The sequence below is a fragment of the Phyllobates terribilis genome, unplaced genomic scaffold (assembly GCF_046119375.1).
Source record: "Phyllobates terribilis strain yellow unplaced genomic scaffold, ASM4611937v1 Scaffold_7__3_contigs__length_470593459, whole genome shotgun sequence".
Classification (NCBI taxonomy): Eukaryota; Metazoa; Chordata; class Amphibia; order Anura; family Dendrobatidae; genus Phyllobates; species Phyllobates terribilis.
The window spans coordinates 323,988,728-324,010,553 of NW_027362767.1; the positions used below are offsets into that span (position 1 = coordinate 323,988,728).

The 21,826-nt window shown below is 45.9% G+C and overlaps 1 protein-coding gene across 7 annotated transcripts in view; it reads left to right on the forward strand.

Moving 5' to 3' along the window:
• Positions 1-21,826, forward strand: part of KIAA1210 (KIAA1210 ortholog) — a 131,876-nt gene that overhangs the window by 105,021 nt on the left and 5,029 nt on the right. For all 7 annotated transcript variants that reach the window (XM_073641174.1, XM_073641175.1, XM_073641178.1 and 4 more), the window contains 5 exons: positions 16,746-16,955; positions 17,272-17,331; positions 17,515-17,605; positions 19,486-20,973; positions 21,357-21,457. In XM_073641174.1, coding sequence (XP_073497275.1) covers positions 16,746-16,955; positions 17,272-17,331; positions 17,515-17,605; positions 19,486-20,973; positions 21,357-21,457 — 1,950 coding nt within the window. The remainder of the gene's footprint in view (positions 1-16,745; positions 16,956-17,271; positions 17,332-17,514; positions 17,606-19,485; positions 20,974-21,356; positions 21,458-21,826) is intronic.

Genomic DNA, 21,826 nt, shown 5'->3' on the forward strand with positions numbered 1-21,826 from the left:
ATTACAGACCTCTCCATTCTTTGTAGGTGGGAAAACTTGCAAAATTGGCAGTGTTTGAAATACTTATTTTCCCCACTGCATCTCAGATATATGGCTCTAGCAATTTGTGCACAGTCTACGTTCAGCGTCAACTGTTATTACAGTCGTGGTCAGAACCATGTCACTATCAAGTATTCTATTGCCAGCGATTATTGTCGCAGACCCAGTTTATTTAGATGTCTGGAAGAGGAATGAACGCAATGCTAATGTTACATTTTTCTCATGATGGGGGTCAAATAAACATCAGCTAGCTGAGAGAGCATTTTTCAGGTCTGGAAGTACTGAAGCTGGTGCGCATCTGCAGATTGTAGTGTGCTATTTTTAAGTTTTAGGCCCCGATTCATCAGACAGATTTTTGGCAGAATTCTGGAGTAAAGTTTCCACCTTCTGTCATCTTTTTGAAAAATAGGTCAAGAGTGGGCGCAGTTGACTGTCATCAAAATTTCACAAAAGTGTCATACGTTAGTCCATGATTGGAGAACAGTTCCTGTCGTAATACATAGAAGCTGAAATTTGTGCTAAAATTAGTAGGAGGCGCAAGCCTCTTAATGAATTTGGTGCATCTTACTCCAGTGCACTGCTTACCAAGACTGATGAAAAAAATCACCAGTCTTGATGAATTGGGGTTAAAATGTTAATCAATGTGATCTTTTATGTCCAGGTTTTCATTGAGGTTATTTGGCATAAGCATTTAAACCAAGTCACCTAAACAATCGGGATGGTCATCAAGTTCTTCAGACATTTATCACTTGGCTAGAAATTTTTTTTTTTTTTTATATTGGGGGAAATTACGTTTGCACTTATTCCAAATTCTAATTTAAAAACTCTGACCCAATTTTATATGTGCACCACTTTTGACATTTATACGATATGATACACTTTATTGATCCTGAGGGAAATTGTAGTATCACAGCAGCACAACATAAACAAGAACATGAAATTACTTAGTAAAAACAAAACAGTAAATGCCATTTTCAATAGTTATGCACCCAAAATGCACCAAATATTTGACAAACTTGAAACCATTGCTTTTTCTATTAAAAAGTTGGCATGGCTAGTCTATGTCTAAATTTTAGACACATTTTTTAAGGAGAAAACTAGAAACTTAAAGGGAACTTGTCAGGCCTTATAACGCTATCAATCTGCAGATTACGGTAGGAGCCTGATGAAGGTGCCCGGCTGCTGCACCCGGTAGAGAGTGAACTTTATTCCTCCTGGGAGCTGCCGGCTTTCAGTTAATGCAGGCATGCCCGGAGCAATTACAGTCACTGCTTCCAACACTAAGCATGCCCCGGCACTGACTGACAGCCGACTCTGTAGTGATGCACTGCAAAGCCGGTTGTTAGTTAGTGCTGGGGCGTGCTTATAGCTGCTGCTCTCGATACTGGGAGCCGTGAATGTCATTGCTCCGGGCATGCCTGTATAATTAAAAGTCGACCACTCTCGAGAAATAAAGTCCATTTTCTCCTGGGTGCTGCACTTTCAGTACTGCGTTAGGCACCTTCATAACACTATTTATCCTGCAGGTTAACAGCGTTTTCAGCCATGATGGGTTCCTTTTAAAAATATTTGCAGAGAGTAAGACAACTAGTAGGTGGTATAAATTTTAGATATTTTTATTGTGTTTAAGGTGAAAATTGATGGCACTTGCTCATATACTTTAACCCCTTCCAGACATAACGTACACTCGTACATTCTATGTTGGGTGCAGGAGCTTAGCAGCAGAACCTGCTCCATACCTAGTAGACATCACCTGCCGCTACACAGCTTGTCCAATCGCTGCTGTTTAACCATCTAAACACTGCTGTCAATTTCTACTTGGGCAACCCCTCTAAGTAGCGGATAAGGAGCTCTGAGGATGAATCTCTTGATAGTAGCTCGACAGAATGTGGCTGTCATGATATTATGGGAGTTGTAGTTTCACTTATGGTGTCGATAAGTCTTTGGAGTATATAATAGACCAGACGGGCCAAGTAACTTGCTCATTGCTGGGTTTCTCTGTTCTGACTTCTTGGGTGTACTGCACTACTGCTCTGTTTGCATTAAAAGGGTTGTCTATGGTGAGACAAGCCCTAAAATTAAACCAGAAAATTAATGCGAAAGGATATCAGGGGTGTGGACTCAACCCCTACTAAATATACATTATTTGGTGTAAATGTGGCGCCCCTGAGGGTTCGATCGCCACAGGGATACTGCACCTCTTTAATGGGGTGTGGTATCTCTCCTTCGAGGTAAGGATGGTGCAACTGTCAGGACCACACCTCTGCATCCAACACTACACTTCTCCCACCAGAGGGGGCTAATAGGCACCAGTGGGCTGCCCCTGCCGGGATAATGGGAGATTGGAGAACCAAAAGATAGGGGGAACCATGTAGTGGGTGAGGGTGGAGGACGCACATTTAGGTTACGCTTAATAATTCATATTTAATAAACAGCCATCTTGGGCTTATGGTCTTTTGATTGTGATCTTCATCACTGAACGTGGCTTTCTGTGTGAACCTGCAGTTGATGGGGACACGGTCCTCGTACTCTGGCCTTGAGTCGAGGAGCGGGCAAGAGTTAATGGTTGTCTCTACCCGGTCAAGGTCCCTGCCCAAGAAGGCCTGGAGCTGAGGAATCTAGTTCCACCGCAAAAGGATCCCAGGGGGATGCAGACGGAGCGGTATACGCCACCTGTCCTCGCTGCTCTGGCCTAGTCAGAGGGATTCCTGCTGCAAAAGGGGTACCGGCCCCTGATATCTGACTTTGTTACTCTATGTCTCAGTCAGAGAAGCCCGGAGGCTCAGTGGATCCCACCGGGTAACGGAGCGGAGTCGCCACCCGTACCCTTGTTCTGTGCATAGTCCAGAGGGAGACCCAGCCTTTCTACACACACGGATAGGAGAGGACCTATTTTGAAGTCTAGGAACACTGTGGTGCGGGGTCCTGGCTAAAGCACCTGAATTACTCGGAGGTTATCGGACCCCCGGTCCTGGTGGCCACAGAGCCCCGTGAGGAGCAGGGAGAAGCCTTGCAGCTGCATGCTCTACCGTGAGTAAAAACCCTGGAAGTCTACCCCTATGGCCTCCGGTCTCTTTATTTCTGCACCGCACAGCACAGCACCAGAATTCCTGCACTACAACTCCCTCCATCCGCCTCTCTGCCCTGAGGCCCTGCTCCGCCTGTGGGGAGTAGCACCATCTCCTGCTGCCGCTACATCCCGCCTCAGAGGACTGCCGCAGCGCTGGTGGCCATCACTAGACACCACGGGTGGCGTAGTCGATAATAACCACTCAACCCTGATAGCCCATTACTTTTGTGTGACGGCCCTGGGAAAGGAACGGGTCCAGGCCACGACTGCTTCCCCCAACATCTGACCCGGCTCCGAGTACCCCATCTCCCAGGGAGGGCTGTGAGCGTCACATACTTGGCGTAGTCGGCAGGATTGCATGCCCGCAGCAACGGAAGGAGATTGCCCATTGCTACCGGGTACTGTGCGCCTTTTACCTTAGACTGTCGTTTTCCACTTAAAATGGCGCCCGCCCAAGAAGAACGGACGCCATAATGTGCAGAAAGGACAGTTTCCTAGCACCTCCTATCGTGGGCCAGGCTCCCCCATGGCACCAAAAGAGCAGACCTCCCCTTCCATTAGAGACTATCCGCGGGGTAGTGCCCGTCAAAACGGATGGGGTGTCCAAAGGCGTGCCTGTCGGCCTACCGCCCTGGAGCCGCCCCGAAAAGAGGAGGGAATGAGGAAAACCAACAGGTGCGGCCATAACAGTCCGAGACTTACTATCCTCAGGAGCAGACATGGACGCTGATGAGGGGAGTCTACCGGAGCCTTCCGAACCCGGCCCAGGTCCTTCTCCAGTCGGCGGGGAGGCTGGCATATCCCTGACCCCGGGAGATCTTGACTTTCTCTGTAAGGAAACCCCGGACCTTGCTCGAATGGTAGCTGAGGCCCAGCAAGCGGCATCCGCTGCGTGGCTGGAAGAAATGCTGCAGCGCATCCGGGCCCGCCGCCAAGGAGTAGCAACTCGGGAGGATGAAGCAACAGAGGTCGCGTGCAGCCCAAGAGCGGGTGAGTGTGATACCCCCGTCGTGGCTGCTGAGCCCACCGTGCCCCTCCTGGACCTCATGACTGAGTACTTGCTACCTGGCGCGGTCACCTGGGAGCAGGTCTTTGCCCCGGAGTTAGAGGCCTCAGCCATCGGCGGGGACCTGCATTGCCTCCCGACTCCCGTCTCGGAAGAACCTGAGTCTGCTGGGGTATCCACCGACCCCAACCCGGACTGGTCCGCGCTTCCTGAGGACCTGCAGCAGCCCCTGCTGACTCCGCTGCCCGCACCTACAGTTACTTGGCCGGCAGCTGAAGAGTTGGCCTGGGACAACCAGGGGGGGGACCTGATGGGCTTCCTCCGGGAGACCCGGGCTGAAGCGCGTAGGAGGAGCGAGCTGTGTCGCCAGCAGATCCTCCAGCTCGATCGGGAGCGACGACAGAGGGAGGTTTGCTGCGAGCGCCTCGAGGTGCGCGCCAAGGCTGCAAAGTCCAGGGCCCGCCAGCAGGAGGCAGCCCGTCCAAGCCCCCGGGAGCGAGGACAAGTCGTCCGCTTCCATCATGAGGCAGGATGGGGGCTTCATCAGGAGACCCCAGTATGAGCAGGACGTCTTCATCAGCCAGCGGGACGTCGAGCCGCAGCTGAAAAAGGGACACCCTGGTCGGAATCTCTTCCTGGGTGACTTTGTTACGTACACCTGCCACCACGGGGTGCGGGGTTGGTACGCCCTGGATGTTCACAAGGTGTCCAGAAGCGATGCCCCCTCGCGCTCGACAGTGGGGGACCGACCAGCCTCCGTCGGGAGGAATGAGCCTTTTCCCCGGTGGGGACCCGTGGATTAAGCGGCCCCGGCGGCTGTAACTTGTTTGCAGTTATGATGTTATGTTTTATGTTTACCATGCTTTCCTCCCGGATTCTAGAGACATTTGTCCCTGCGGACTTGCAGTAGGCAGACTCTTCCACTGTATATAGTTTGCATCTCTTTAGGTGCTCCTTATTGGTTTTATGTAAAACCGAGTATACTTCTACCTCAGACCTCGGAAGAAAAACCTGTCTGGCGTGGCTCTCTTGGAGGTCCGATTTGGGATCTTCATGCCCTGCAGCCACCCCAGGGCCTACGTTGGGGGTTTGGGACAGGTCCCTCGCACTTCTGAACTGACTCTTCTTCTTTGCACTTTAACTAGTCTGTCTCTGCATAATGTCTCTTGATGGTTTTACTGTATATTTTTATACTTTTATAATATTTACAGTTTGTAACGTTTAAGAAAAGGTGCCTCCCATAAAGGGAAGATTGTTGTAATGTTATACAAAAATATAAAAAAAAGTCTGTACCAGGTTTTGCTCTCTTTGCAGCCCGCGGACGTGCTGTGTTTCACCAGGGGGGAATGTGGCGCCCCTGAGGGTTCGATCGCCACAGGGATACTGCACCTCTTTAATGGGGTGTGGTATCTCTCCTTCGAGGTAAGGATGGTGCAACTGTCAGGACCACACCTCTGCATCCAACACTACACTTCTCCCACCAGAGGGGGCTAATAGGCACCAGTGGGCTGCCCCTGCCGGGATAATGGGAGATTGGGGAACCAAAAGATAGGGGGAACCATGTAGTGGGTGAGGGTGGAGGACGCACATTTAGGTTACGCTTAATAATTAATATTTAATAAACAGCCATCTTGGGCTTATGGTCTTTTGATTGTGATCTTCATCACTGAACGTGGCTTTCTGTGTGAACCTGCAGTTGATGGGGACACGGTCCTTGTACTCTGGCCTTGAGTCGAGGAGCGGGCAAGAGTTAATGGTTGTCTCTACCCGGTCAAGGTCCCTGCCCAAGAAGGCCTGGAGCTGAGGAATCTAGTTCCACCGCAAAAGGCTCCCAGGAGGATGCAGACGGAGCGGTATATGCCACCTGTCCTCGCTGCTCTGGCCTAGTCAGAGGGATTCCTGCTGCAAAAGGGGTACCGGCCCCCGATATCTGACTTTGTTACTCTATGTCTCAGTCGGAGAAGCCCGGAGGCTCAGTGGATCCCACCGGGTAATGGAGCGGAGTAGCCACCCGTACACTTGTTCTGTGCATAGTCCAGAGGGAGACCCAGCCTTTCTACACACACGGATAGGAGAGGACCTATTTTGAAGTCTAGGAACACTGTGGTGCGGGGTCCTGGCTAAAGCACCTGAATTACTCGGAGGTTATCGGACCCCCGGTCCTGGTGGCCGCAGAGCCCCGTGAGGAGCAGGGAGAAGCCTTGCAGCTGCATGCTCTACCGTGAGTAAAAACCCTGGAAGTCTACCCCTATGGCCTCCGGTCTCTTTCTTTCTGCACCGCACAGCACAGCACCAGAATTCCTGCACTACAACTCCCTCCATCCACCTCTCTGCCCTGAGGCCGTGCTCCGCCTGTGGGGAGTAGCACCATCTCCTGCTGCCACTACATCCCGCCTCAGAGGACTGCCGCAGCGCTGGTGGCCATCACCAGACACCACGGGTGGCGTATAATAACCACTCAACCCTGATAGCCCATCACTTTTGTGTGACGGCCCTGGGCACGGAACGGGTCCAGGCCACGATTGCTTCCCCCAACATCTGACCCGGCTCCGAGTACCCCATCTCCCAGGGAGGGCTGTGAGCGTCACATACTTGGCGTAGTCGGCAGGATTGCGTGCCCGCAGCAACGGAAGGAGATTGCCCATTGCTACCGGGTACTGTGCGCTTTTTACCCTAGACTGTCATTTTCCACTTAAAATGGTGCCCGCCCAAGAAGAACGGATGCCATAATGTGCAGAAAGGACAGCTTCCCCCAACATCTGACCCGGCTCCGAGTACCCCATCTCCCAGGGAGGGCTGTGAGCGTCACATAAACGTTGGTGGATTGTTTTTTCAGAAGTTTACTGCTCATAGATGGATACATGAAGTACACATGCCAGGCATTGTTAGCCCATAGTGCATATTAGAGATCTATTTTAGTCCTATGGTTTAGAAAGAGTTTATCCAAAGTCACTATTTGCAGTTTTGGCCTGCTACAAAACATGATTATAACCATAGAAGAAAAATATACAGCAAAGTGAGTAATGCAACTTCGCTCCGTAATTGTTGGTTATGGTGGGTTTTTATATATGTCTCTTGGCCCGGCCTCGGAATTCCAGTTTTATGAAGTTAAACATAATAAGTGCATGCCCAGCTTGTGATTAAGCACCATTTAGACACAATTATCAGGCAGATGGTTCGTGCTGAGTTTGTCTTATGGATAATTCTGAAAAAGGGAAGATTAATGGCACGTAGTAACTCAGCACAAATGTTAAACATCAGCCAGATGTTCTTTGCAGATTATGTCGATTCTTACAAAATGTAAAACACTAATAATCACTTTTCTGTTCTGTTCAAGTTCTTGACAAGTAATTAAATGCCCTTGTTCTGGCTGAATTGTCACATGACTGAGCCTAAAATAGCGTTGTCTTGTCCTCGCAGCAAGAAACCGAGCAGTTATACAGTATAGGGTGAATAATATACAGCATGTTCCACATTGTGGTCACGTTTTATTGAGCAAATTAGAAGGCGTGGTTCACATTAGTGTCATGATTTCCATCCATAGTGAGCCATGACTGCAATGCCAGAACCATTTTAAGCAGGTCTCCAAAAATCCCGAGACCCCATTATTTGCGGTCTATCAAGTTTTCATGATGGCTGTACATTGTGTCAAGAAAAGCCTGTAATAATGTATGCTACTTTACCTTTACTTGCACAATGGTCAGATTTGAGAACCAAGTGACATACATTGGAAGATATCTGCAACAATTAGAGACTAAACCCTCAGTCTTGTGTTACAAGTACGCCGCCTAAGTATAGATAGGGGCGAGACCGGTTACATGAATTTTTGGGAATCCTGGGGGAACTGTTACTCAGGTCGACCATAGACCGTGTGCTGCAGCTTCTCTCAGGCACAGACACATAGGTTGTTTCACTTGCTGACCAGACACACTTGACAAGGGGGGGAGGGTTTGCTGAGGGAGATGATCCCTGTGACACCATTTCTTCCAGTCCTTATCTTTCTGCCTGACAGTACTCTGCACTGCTAGTTCAGGAACTCTACCTGACCTGTGCTTAGCTTCACTCCTGACTTGAATCCTTTTCTCTTGCAGGGGCGCTTCTGTGAGATACAGAACACACACACCACCTTTCTCCCACAATCCCCCTGGGGCTCTGCTAAAACACTTCCCTTCTCCTGTGACTGTGTTAACCCCTCTAGTTGCTGGATGCTTCTGGAGCACAACACTTTGTGTCTCATGTGCTTGTGTTACTTCTAATAGTTGCTGAATGCTTTTAAAGCAACAGCACTACTTCTGCATGTCACAATCTGCAACAGCACTACGTCTGCATGTCACACTGGCTATAATTGATAAAAAGGAAAAAAAGGAAAAGTTTGGTCAATGGGTTGGACATGATCACTCAAGACTCATAAATATACAGTAATTCGTGTAATCTTTGGTCATATTTGCAACGATATTCATTTGGTCTATAACCATCTTTCTTGATCATCTTCCCCTTTTTTATGCGACTGGGGAAGTCATTTTATTTGGGTTTAATCTTATTTTTGGGCAGCTGATTAATAATTTTAAAAAAAAGAGAGAACTTTTAACAAGTCTTAACCATCTTTTCATATTACCCAGCGGGCACGTGGCCAATAGCCATTTAATTATATAGCCACCTTAAAGGGGTTACCCCGGACTTTTGTATTTTTTACCTGCCTGATGTGCCCGGCGCCAATCTTTGCCGGCTCAGACCGCTTCCTGATGGCGATTTTGCGGCTTCTGTTGATATTGTGTTGACATAATAGCTTCTTCTCTTCCGCTCTGCTCTGTAGGCAGGGAGTGACTACTGATGTCATGCTGATTAACTGCTGGATCCCCGCTGCCTTACTGTGGGGAGCCTGCTCTGAATTGGCATGAGATCGGCAGAGACGCCCAGTCGCCAGAACAGACTGGAAGAAGAAAAGCTGCTCTGTTGATGTGAGGTCAAATGAAGCAGCTATCCATGACTGCTCTGAGCCCGGCAGAACAGGCTGGTAGTTGAGAACATACAAAGTATCCAGAATTTCAAGCTGTAAGTGCTCCCGTAGACTTTGTTATACATGGGCCATGTGTGCCGTCATTCTTATACAACCCTAGGAACATTGAACAGCGTTTTTGATCATTTTGTTGACTTTAAACCTTCCTCACTCACTCTGTATTTTCTGTACTGAGTTCTTCTACATTGCATTCGGATTACTAATGCTTTATCCACTCATTCATTTTAGTTTTACAGAGTTATTTAATTATTACAATTCCTATGTTTTGTGTTTCCTCATAAAATGGTCACGTGGTTAGTAGCTGTGTGTGTATTTAATGAGTTGGTTATTTTTGTTTTAATTGCTACAATTTAACTGGACAGATAATCCCAATATACAAATAATTACACCTGTTTTACTTATATTACTATCATTTCTATACTACATTCCCCTCTACAGGGAAACAAATGCTTGGATGCAACTTCTCCTAGCAGTAAAGTTTCATTTATTGGGGGCAGCTAGACTAATGGTGATCACCTGATTTAGGAGAATTAGTTCAGTCTAGACAAACCTTTTCAAAGTTTGATTTTTTTTTTAAGTTCAGAATGTATCACACTAACTTATAAAATCCTGGTAAGACAATAGTTGCCAGAAGGGAGAGCCCCATTTAAAACATGATATTACTTAAATTACTTGAAAACTTTTTTTTTTTTCTTCTTAAAAGAGAAATTATCTAGTTTAAGATGTTTGGCCTCTAATGGTCAGCAATGTTTTAAAACCATAAAATCAGATGGCATTCACCTTCCCTAGGTTGAGTGCTTGTTCTGGCCTGTGTGTATTAGATGCAGCAGTGACGTCACAACTAGTGTTGAGCGAGCACTAAAATGCTCGGGTGCTCGAAGCTCGGGCCGAGCTCACCGTGATACTCTGGTGCTCGACCCGAGCAACGAGCCCAATGTTAGTCTATGGGAGACCCGAGCATTTTTGTGGCTGCAGTCTGTAGAAAGCCTAAAAAGTGCCCAAAACGATAGTGACAGTGCTCAAAAGACATGGGGACAGCATGGGCATCGCCCCAGGAAGAATTTCTGAATCCCCAGGTCACTGCTGTCAACAACGTGGTCAGAGGTATTAAGCCACTTTAACGGGCTCACAATAAAAACATTCAAAAACGAAACTGAAACGGTTTTCCTGTGAAATATGTTAAGGAAGTTCCTTTCCAGGGTAAAGACTTGTGTATAAGGTAAAATAAATAACCAAAAACAAAAATACTCCTCCACACCTTGGGCTATGTTCACAAGTAGCATTTTTTATGCGTTTTTGCACTTTTGTATTGCTTTCAACCGTGACAAATGCATTCACCGGGAAATGTAATTTTAACATTTTACAATCTTATCTGGCCATGTGCTGTGTGACACATGCATACAGTGCTGAAAAGACATGGGAACAGCATGGGGAAGACCCCTGGAAGCATCTCTGACTCCCAGGTCACTGCCTAAAAGTGTGACCATCAGAAGTGATCCTTTCCGCATCATAAGATGCAGATTTGCAACTATCCCCATGCAAGTCCTTGTCCCAGGGCAGTGTTCAATTGTACCTCCCCCATTCCTTGCAATGCAAGCGCAAGTATGCAGCCTGCCACCCACCCACCCCCAGGCTGCAATACCATACTGCTAGCTTGCTTGCACTTGAAATGGAGTCTTTTAGTTTGGAGGAGGCTGAAGCTGGCCAATACCTCATGGCTGCTTCAGCAGCGAGGTATCCATACTCAGTCCCCAGCCGCCCGGCGGCCGGGTGTCCACGCTCGGTCCCCAGCCGCCAGGGGGCGGCCGAGTGTCCATACTCTGTCCCCAGTCGCCCCGCGGCCGGGTGTCCATACACGGTCCCCAGCCGCCTGGTGACGGCCGGGTGTCCATAAACGGTCCCCAGCCGCCCCTATTTCTCCTTGGAACATCCCCCCACACACTTTTCTTAGCCCGGCCTGCTTTAGGGCAGCATTGGACGAGCCCACCAGAGAACCAGACTCCTCCGGTGGGCCCTGGCTTCTCCATCAGGGGAGTTGAGAGTGCCAAGGTGAGGAGCATGATGATGATGATGATAGAAGTTAGCATCTGCTTTGTTTTCTTGGAATGCAAGCGCATGTATGTAGTAGCGGCTAGGCCTGAGGTGGTCAGCGTTTTGGCGCATATCCTACCTCCTCCGAGGATTGCTGGATGTTTTCCTGCTACTATCCCAGTTCTATGACTCCCGTTAAAACAAAGCTTCTGGTGATGAATGATGGATGAGGTGGTGGCAAAGGAGAAAGAGCAGGAGGAACAGGGACCATTCACATCATTATCAGGCCAGTCAACCATACATGTCTAGTAGGATATGTTTCTGTACCAAAAGGAGAGGTTCGGCTACACAGTTATAGGGCATGCAGTGAGTGCAATGCCTACCAAAAATTTTGAGGCACTCCAATGCCCCTTGGAAGTGACATGGAGGTCAGAGGGCCTTAACTAAGCAGTTTTTTTCCATTTATAGCAACTGGGTCTCCTGTGCACTGTTTGCCTAAGCAGTGAATGGAAGGATTTCCAAATATTATGAGCAACTGCAATGCCCCTTGAAACAGACGTGGATTACAGCATACTAAAAACCTTCTTCCCATTATTGGGGAGTGGGTCTCCCTTAGTGTTCGCCTATGCATTGAAAAGCAAAAGCTGACTAAAATTAGGAGGAGATGCAATCCCCGTTGGAAGAATGGTGGAGTTCGCAGTGGAATAAAAAGACAATATCAATGCCCCTTGAAAAAGTGGTGGAGGTCGCATTAGCTTAACAAGACGGTAAAAGCTGCCAAAAATTAGGACGGAGGAACTTGCAATGCTGGCAACACGGACCACGGTCACCCTGGTGGTATAGTGTTGGTGGAGGCTGAGGATAAGGAGAAGAGCAAAAAAAAGCCGAATTGAGGAAGCGTATACCCATGTGTGGGTGTGAAGCGGTGCATGGGAATACACCTTCCAAAATAACACAGTGGATTTGATTTTGTTACTCTGCTGTCATTTGGTGGTGATGAGAAGTCTGGCCCAATCCAGCCCTTGTTCATTTTGATAAGGGTCAGCTTGTCAGCATTGTCAGTTCACAGGCGAGTGCGCTTATCAGTTATAATTCCCCCAGCGGCACTAAAAGCACGCTCCGATAACACACTAGCGGCAAGGCAGGCCACGACCTCCAAGGCGTACAGAGCGAGTTCATTCCAAGTGTCCAGCTTGGATACCCAATAATTAAAAGGCACAGAGGAATCACGGAGGACGCTGGTACGATCGGCAAGGTACTCCCTCACCATCTTTTGAAACTTTCCACTCCTTGTGAGAGTACCCCGCGCCTCTGGGCCTGTAAGCTGGGCGGGTCTCAGAAAACTGTCCCAGAATGTTGACCGTGTTCCCCTGCCTCTGCTGGATTGGAGTTACGCCTCTCTCGCCTGTACGCCTTGGTTGGTCAACGAACTGTGACCTCTGCCGCTAGCGTGGGAATTTTTTTAACAGTTCTGCAGCAAGGGCCTTCTGGTACTGCCCCATTTTTGTAGACCTCTCCACCTCAGGAATAAGAGCGTGAAAGTTCTCCTTGTAGCGGGGGTCTAAAAGTGTCACCAACCAGTAATGACTGTCACCCAACATTTTGGCAACGCGAGGGTCACGGTTAAGGCAGCGTTAACATAAAGTCAGCCATGCGTGCCAGACTGGTAACGGGCAAGACTGCCGTGTCCTCACCAAGATGACGACTGACCATGCTCTCCTCCTCCTCCTCCTCCCCCCCTGTCCTCAGGCCACCCACTCTGAACCGACTGTATAACAGTTGTACAGGTACTACCGTCTACAGCGCATGATACCAGCTCCTGTTGTTCCTCCTCCTCCTCCTCTCCCTCCATTGTCCCCCAATGCACGTTGGGATGAGATGAGGCTGGGCTGTGTATAATCGCCCATTACGGGTTCTTGATCCATCTCCTCATACTCTGGCTGCAATGCCTCCTCTTTAATTCTCTGCAGAGAACGTTGCAAAAGACAGACAACTGGGATGCTGACGCTAATGATGGCTTCATTGCCACTCACCATCTTGGTGGACTCCTCAAAGTTTGTCAGGATGGTACATATGTCAGACATCCAGGTCCACTCCTAAGGTCTTATGTGTGGAGTCTGACCTGAATATCGACGGCCTTGTTGCAGTTGGTACTCCACAACTGCTCTCTTCTGCTCACAAATCCTTTGCAACATGTGGAGGGTAGAGTTCCAACGTGTGGGGACATCACGCACCAGTCGGTGTGCCGGAAGCTGCAAACGCTGCTGAAACACAGCAAGGGCGGCGGAAGCTGTAGCCGACTTGTGAAAATGAGCTGACAGGCGGCGTACTTTGACGAGCAGATCTGGCAACTCTGGGTACGATTTAAGAAACCGCTGAACCACGAGGTTAAGCACATGAGCCAGGCATGGTACGTGTGTGATCTCGCCTCGCCTCAGAGCCGCCACCAGGTTATGGCCATTGTCACACACGACCATGCCTGGATGTAGGTTCAGCGGTCTCAGCCACAGATCTGCCTGCTCTTTCACAGCTGTCTACAACTCACAAGCAGTGTGAGGTTTATCACCTAAGGTTATGAGTTTCAGCACAGTCTGTTGCTGCTTGGCTGAGGCAGTACTGCAGTGCTTGTAACTGATGTGGTGATATCTGAGATGGAGGTTGAACATGAGGAGGAGGATGATGCGCAGGAGCTGTACACGGTGGGTGCAAATCCGACTGACATAGGGCCCGCAGTCCTCGGTGTGGGGAGGATGTGTTCCGTCCCAAGGTCCGACTGGGTCCCGGCTTCCACTATGTTTACCCAGTGTGCCGTCAGGGAGATGTACCGTCCCTTGCCACAAGCACTTATCCACGTGTCCGTTGTCAGGTGGGCTCTCCCAGTAACTGCGTTGTTGAGGACACAGCAGATGTTTTGGGACACGTGCTTTTGTAGTGTGGGGATGGCACACCGGGCAAAATAGTGTTGGCTGGGGACCGAGTACCGAGGGACGGCCACCGCCATAAGGTTGCGGAAGGATTCCGTCTCCACCAGCCTAAAAGGCAGCATTTCCAACGCAAGCCGTCGTGAAATGTGCGAATTTAGGACTGTGGCCTGTGGGGCGTTGGCTGCGAATTTGCGCTTTCGTTCAAAGCTCTGGGATATGGACAATTGAACGCTGCGGTGGGACGTGGACATTGATGCTGTTCCTTGAGAAACTGCCATAACAAGTGAAGACTAAGAGGAGGGGGCATCTTTGCATGCAGAATGGACAGGGGATTGCCTTGCACACACAACAGGGGGTTCTATTGCATGCACAACAGCAGAAGAAGCAGTGGTGACACCCGCTGACACTGGTCGTGGACCCTGGGGTTCGCCCCACAAAGTCGGGTGCTTTGCTGCCATGTGCCTGATCATGCTGGTGGTGGTCAGGCTGGTAGTTTTGTCACCCCTGCTGATGCTGGCATGGCAGGTGGTACAAATGGCCTTTTTGGGGTTATCAGTAGAGTCTTTAAAAAATTCCAGACTCTGGAAGACCTACCGGTTGTACTGGCAACGTCCTTCGTGTTGGTGTTACGGGGAACTGTTGCCCGCCTTCTGTGTGCGGCCACCACACTGCTTCTTCCTGCCTGTTGGGGTACTCTGCCTCCCTCCCCCCTGTGTGCTGCTGGTCTCGCTCTTCGTGTCCTCCTGCCACGTTGGGTCAGTTACTAGATCATCCACCACCTCCTCCTCTTCCACTTGCGCACCACGATCCTCCTCCTCACTTCGTGGCAATTGTGTCTCATCATCGTCCACCTCTTGTAACAAATTGCCAGCGTCGACTTCCTGTGGCCGTGGCTGTTCAAATATTTGGGCATCGCTACATGGGATCTCCTCTTCCACCACTTCAAGCGGAGCAGGTGAGGGGCACAAATCTGGAAATGGACCAGTGAACAGCTCTTCAGAGTGTCCAACTGTGGGATCAGTTGCTGTCTGACGACACTCGGCATGGTGGGAGGAAGGAGCATCAGGGTGAGGAGTAGTATGCGGTCGAGACTCACGGCTACTAAAACTTGACCGTGTGGAAGGTGGCGGTGCCCTGGTAACTGGAAGTATTATCTGCTATCCAATTAATAACCTGTTCACACTACTCAGTTCGCAATACTGGTGCTGTAGTGTGCTTCCCTAGTAATTCGGTCAAGAAGTGGGAGCGAGAAGATGTGGCTGTTGGTTGTGGCACATTTTCACCTTGGCCACGGCCCCGTCCTCTGCACGCACTATCACCAGAACGTCCAGTTCCACATCCCTTGCCATGCGCCTTGCCAATTGTAAATTAAGTAAAATAGCTTACACTCACACTATCAATGGAAAAAGGGTAATAAAAAGGAGATTAGAACCGTGGAAGAGGAAAACCACAGTTCTATTTCTCTGGCCTACACCAGAATCTTTTAAACAGATATATTTGTGACTGAACAGACAGGGAGACACTATTACTGTTTTTTTTATGTAAAAAAGACCCAAAAGTGGATAATACAAAGATTTGAACCGTGGAACTGCAAAACCACAGTTATAGTTATGTGGCGTACACCAGAATCTTTCAAACAGATATATTTGTGTCTGAACAGTCAGGGAGACACTATTTCTGGGGTTTTTTTACGGCAAAAAATGCCAAAAACAGGATAATAGAGAGATTTGACCCGTGGAACTGCAAAACCACAGTTCTATTTTTCTGGCCTACACCAGACTCTTTTAAACAGATATATTGGTGTCTGAACACTCAGACACACTAAATTTTTTTTTTTTTTGGGGGGGGGGGGATACCGAAAGGTTAATAAGATGCGTATTTGGACAGTCTGACTGAGGGAAAAAAAAATACAGGATTTAGATGAAAAAAATAATAATTTTTCCTGGCCCCTGAGACCAGGGATAAGTCTAACAATTTGACCAACAGGAGCACACAGGACTGTAATGCAGTGTTTGCTGGTATAACCACTGCGTCTCCTATACAGCCTGCCTGCCTGCCTGATATCTGGGATGGATATTAGTCCTGAGAAGGACTGTTTGTTTGATTTGGCAGGCTTTAGAGACCCTACACTACCTATTTCGCACTATATATCTATCCCTAACTCAGCAGCACTCTCCGTACACCGTCTGATCCGGAGCGACTGTGTCCAAGATGGCGGCGCCCGGTTTTAAATACTCGAGGTGACGCTGTGCGACCAGCCAATCACTGTAATGCCCACAAACAACATGGCTGCTGCATTACAGTGACTGGCTGGCAATCCCTGCATGTTCATTGGCTCTGTAAAGAGCGCCAAACATGCAGGGCGGAGACCCGAGCTCCCCCCCGAGTAACGAGTAACCTGGAAATGCTCGGTCCTCGCCGAACATGCTGAGTAGCGTGATGCTCGGGCGAGTAACGAGCAGTGTCGAGCATGCTCGCTCAACACTAGTCACAACTACAGTTACTTTTCATCTTCATTCTATTCCGTTGTAGGTTTAGTGTAATGTTAACTTTTACGATTTCTCCATGTATAATCTTCCTTCTATTTAATTTGTATGTTTCTAGTACTAGGAGTTTACCCATTAAATAAATAGCTTTTTTTTAATATTGTATATGTAGGAATCCTCTGAATTGTCTTCACGTCTCACCAGTCCATTACACTCCAATGTCCGTTCGTGTCCTACCTCTTCCGTCAGCCATTTCCCTCTAGCAGATTTCACATCTCCAGCGAGTTCTGTGTCTTGCCTGGATAACTCTGCAGCAAAGCACAAGATTTTTATTAAGCCAAAGAAACGGAGAGCACCAAACATGAACGTGAAACCAACACAGGTAAATTGTAATAGCAAAACTTTTCTTTTTTCAAAATGTAATTTCTCTGTATCTAGACATTTTTTTTTTTTTTACGAGTTCTATTTTTTTCTGACGCAATACTCCAACTGCCTTGTTTCCCTCCATACAAGTATATATGAAGGGGTTCAATGAAAGTTAAAATAAATAGAAGTTCTTTCCTTGATTAACTTTTATCAATGGGCTGTGTCGTGTATCTCAGTGAGCGCCAGTGACAGACTCGGGTATCAAGCGTGGTAGTCATCTTGGACGGTTTCAGATAATTTAAATTATTAAAATTTGGCACTTTTTTTTCCAGAATACTGATGAAACCAACAAGTCAGCACAAATGAAAAAGGAAGAAGAGCACTATAACATGGTATGCAACTGTAATACACCTGTAGATACCATGCACAGAAAGTAGAGTCTATATAGGCTAGGTCTAAAAAAGTTTTATGACAATTAAAACCAAATTGTCTGAGTGTGGCCAGCAGTAGCCTGTCTCCCATACACATACATCTTATGTGACTAAATTTGTACATGTTAATCTTTCTTTTTAAAGAGGGAAGAACAGCAACCAGTCAAGATCCTGGACTCGGAGAAAAGTTTTCTAGAGCATGAAGCACCAAGTGAAAAAGTCAAAAACATAGAAGGTATTTGACTATTAGCCTAGAAACCTCATGCCGGTTTTTTTTCTTTTTCTGTTTATCTTTATAGTTGACTGAATAAAATTACTTTTTATTTCAGTCAATGATCCATAATCCATTAAAATTGGTCTGAGTACTCTTTTAGTCTATAATTTTAAGATTACATAACTTATAACAAAATACCTGAGGAAGACATTTTATTTGCCGAAACGCGTTGTATGTACATGTTTTTGGAGAAATAATAAAGACCCATATAGGATAATACTATAGCTTGTACTTACAAGTTATTCGGGAGCGCAAATAGCCTGGAGGAAATCTTTTTCGAAGATTACATAGATGGTATAGAAGTGTTGAATTGTGTATGCAAAAGTTTTTAGGAAAGGAGTGCAATTATTTGTTAATTTTTCAAGGACTAGATTAGTGTCAAATCTGGTCAATCTAAGCAAACTACTAAAATGGCTAGTAGTAATAGTTTAAAAAAAAAAAAAAAAAAAAGGCGCCAAGGTTTTTTTTAAATGGATTTAGGGTATTTTCAGGGTACTGAATTAAAAAAAATCCCATTACTGTTGCTGAGTTGGTTCTAGTTTTTGAGAATTCATCTATGAAAATAATGCATTTCCCCAATGTAACTTGTGTGTAATGACAAATGCAATAGCTTTTTGTTTTTTTTGGTCTGACTCTTTATCAGTGTCTTTGGTAATGAAAATATCCCATATATTTATTTTTTATTTCAATTTGTAGGCTTATAATGCTATAAAAGCGACTTTTTGAAGCCAGAGTTCTACTGTAATTAACTCACTATTAAATATTTCAGAAACTAGAGCCAATCTGGCAAAACCAAATTCATATTCTTAATCAGCACCATAAATTTGATCTAAAACCGTTCAGACATCGTTGGCACCAAAATCACTGTATAATAGTGTTATGTAACCAGACGAAATGATGCATGGAAATGGCCAACCGACAGACTGAAATGTATCCATCCCGCTCGTACTTTTTTGTAGAAGATTGCTAATGTTACGCTCCTCGTGTTAACGGTCTTTATTATATGGTATTTTTATTGTTTTTAGAAAAATTGTAGCAAACAAAACCCCTGAAAAACATGAGTTTACAATAAAATCTTTCAAGCACAATTTTGGGTGTTCTGGTACTAATGTTTAATTAAAATGGTCATCATAGAATTGATATAAGTAGAATTAAAAACGCTCTTCTAATTACTTCATTCTAGAGTTTATTCATATTTCCAGAAGAATCCACACAACTTGAGTCATCTGGCAGACTGAAAACAACCAGACAATACAATATAGTAGTCACTAGAGAATGTCTGTTAGTTAATGACCAGAGGTTTGATGATATCCTGATTCAGTCAGGACAGCACACAATATATGTAGATGAAGCTGATTACTTGAGGTAAAATGGCTGTGACTGTACGGTCACCCGCACCAGGGTGTATTAAAGGGTTTGGAGTAGAAGGCAGAACTAGAACGGCTAGAAAATGCCAAGGACTTGATTAGAAGAGGGGTGGTGGTAACATGGCCAGGTGAGTAAGCGAATCCCACCTGTATGTCCTGTCTACCTGTTTATTGGAAAGAAAGTTACGTAAGGTACAGATCTTGACACTCTAGCCACCTGTCTGTGGTGGGATGTATCCTGGAAAGGCAGGTTAGCATTGGTTGATCTATAATATTCATGGGAGCTTGTTGGGATGTCAAGCGTATGTTCTAGAGCCCACTGGCTTTTGGTGATTGTCAGCTGAGGAAGCCAACCCCAACCACAAGAAAAGTACTGTAGGTTATGAGGTAGACAGGCTCCTTGTAAGGGTCTTGTCCTAAATCGGGATAGAACACCTAACTATCCTAACCAATTTAATTTTATTTTTGTTTTAGATGCTGTCCGACAAAAACCAAATGAAGATACAATTGTGTCTGTTTACGAACTACAAACGGATGTATCGCATATGAATTCTAAAAATTCCAATACACCTTTACTTTTGGAAGCCTCTCTGCTTGAAAGCCAGATATTGTCATTTCAGAATGAAGCAGTATGTAGTGAAACTGATGTGGATGGAAGTCGCATGTCTGCAGAAAATCATATTGATGCGTCTACAGAGCATTCAGAAAGGGATGAAGTTATTACATCATCACAAACTTGTGATTTCCAGCTTGGCCATGAAAATAATGAGATTATAGATATGGTTAAACCTTCTGAAATCAGTCGTGTTGAATGTCCTGAAAGTGACACTCTACAAATAGAAAATCCTAATTTAAACACAAGCAAAGTCTTGGTTTGTGGTGCATTAGGGAATTACCAGCCAAATCTGGAAAAAGCTGAAGCCACTGCAGTGAGTGAAATAATAGATAACACCTGCAATGGACATGGCAAAGTCTTACCAACTATAGAAAAAGATTTAGTAAATGTGATAGAAAGTGACTTGGTTGAAGGTGAGTCCTTACAAGACTGCTTGTTCTCACTAGAACCAGTCACTCCCATGGTAAAGGATGATGAAGTTCAAGAGGTTCACGTTTCTCCTGGACATGTTCATTTGTATGAAACTAATGACGAAGAGCATCTAGGTACAATAATACAAAATACAGAACTTGCCCTAGAAGTGTCTGATCAACTGATGGAAACTGATGAGAGTAAGATCGAGCACTCGCCTTCTGAAGAAGAACCAGAAACCTTTGATCTGAGTAATACTGAAGGTAACGATGAACAGTTGGATGTTGGTAGTGTAAATGATAGCACGGCACCTACTATAATAATAAATGCCAATGACTCTAGCTACACAGGTGTCTCCACCGCTGACCCTGATATTGGTCTTCTTTCAAAAAGTGAAACTTCCACACAAATAGTCAAAGTAGTTAAAGCAGCAGAGCCAAATCCTGAGAGTAACGTTAAAGGATCTGCCAAACCAGTAAGGTTTACTGTAACCCCAGCATGGCAAAGAGCACTTCCAAGTGGATCTAGTGTCAAAGATAGTCCTTTCATCAAGAATATGGTCGTTAATGTTGACAGGTCTGACTCTCTTGATGGTGCAGATGAGTCTGTAGTACAAAGTAATAGTAAGAAGAATAATGTTCAAAAAAACAAAGAGGAATCTTCCGGTCATTTTGGCATCAGGCTTAGACGGACCTCCTCTTCTATAAAGTATAGTGAAGACCATCAAGAAGTGTCTTCCAAGCAAGGCATCTCTTTTGTAGATAATTCACCCTTGCTTTCAGAGAGAAACATGCAAAGTCCTAAAAAGACACAAGTTAACTCAGACTGTGCAAAAATTACAAAAATCTCTTCCACTAATGATGAAAAATCCACTACAGAAATTAAAATTCAGGCGAAATCAAGAGCAGAAGATCATTCACCACAAGAAAACTCAGGTACATTTTTAACCATTCAGTTAATTGGACTGAATACAAAATGTGTATATTAAAATGGGTATAAAATAGTGTGTAGAGAGTAGTAACCTATAAAGCGTTTATTGGAATTTGTGAAGTAGAGCAGAAAATTCTGAACACAATCTGATTCATCTCTATAGTCTTTCTCACCATTGTACCTTGATGCCACAAGTCTGGTTTGGTTACTGATGGCATGAGAAGGATGCTGGTTCATTCATTAGTGTTCTGGTAATATAGGATTATTATGGATTATACTGAGAGTTCAGTTATTGGGGAATGTTTAGTTTGTCTGAATTAGTATACAGTCCTCTACAGATATCATGTGTGACATAAAAATGAATATGTAATCATCATTTTCTTTTTAGAACCTGCATGGATTACAATGGCAAAACTGAAGCAAAAAGGGTTTCAGGAGCATCCACTTGCCAGAGAGCAGAGTAGCACAGCCGAAAATGAGAAAGTTGAGGTAGGAAATTCAAAATGTTTTATTGTAGACTTTTACAGAATGCACAGTATTTTGCAACTTTTCTGCAAAAAAAATCAGTGTTTTATGAAGAATCCTCATTTAATCCATTACTTTAAAACTCCTAAACCACCTATACTGTTTCTTCCACATTTATTTAGAAGTAGGAGTAAAATTGCTTAAATTATATAGTCATCCCTGTGACGTCATTGTATGATGTCCTCACATGCACTGGTGCACTAAATGAGACTCGTCATATCTGTGACAATTCCCATTTGTGAAGTTGGTGGTGACCTCATCAAGAACTGGTTTGTGATGTCTCCTATTGCGGGTCCTTACAGGGGATATATATCTAACAATGTCACTGACATC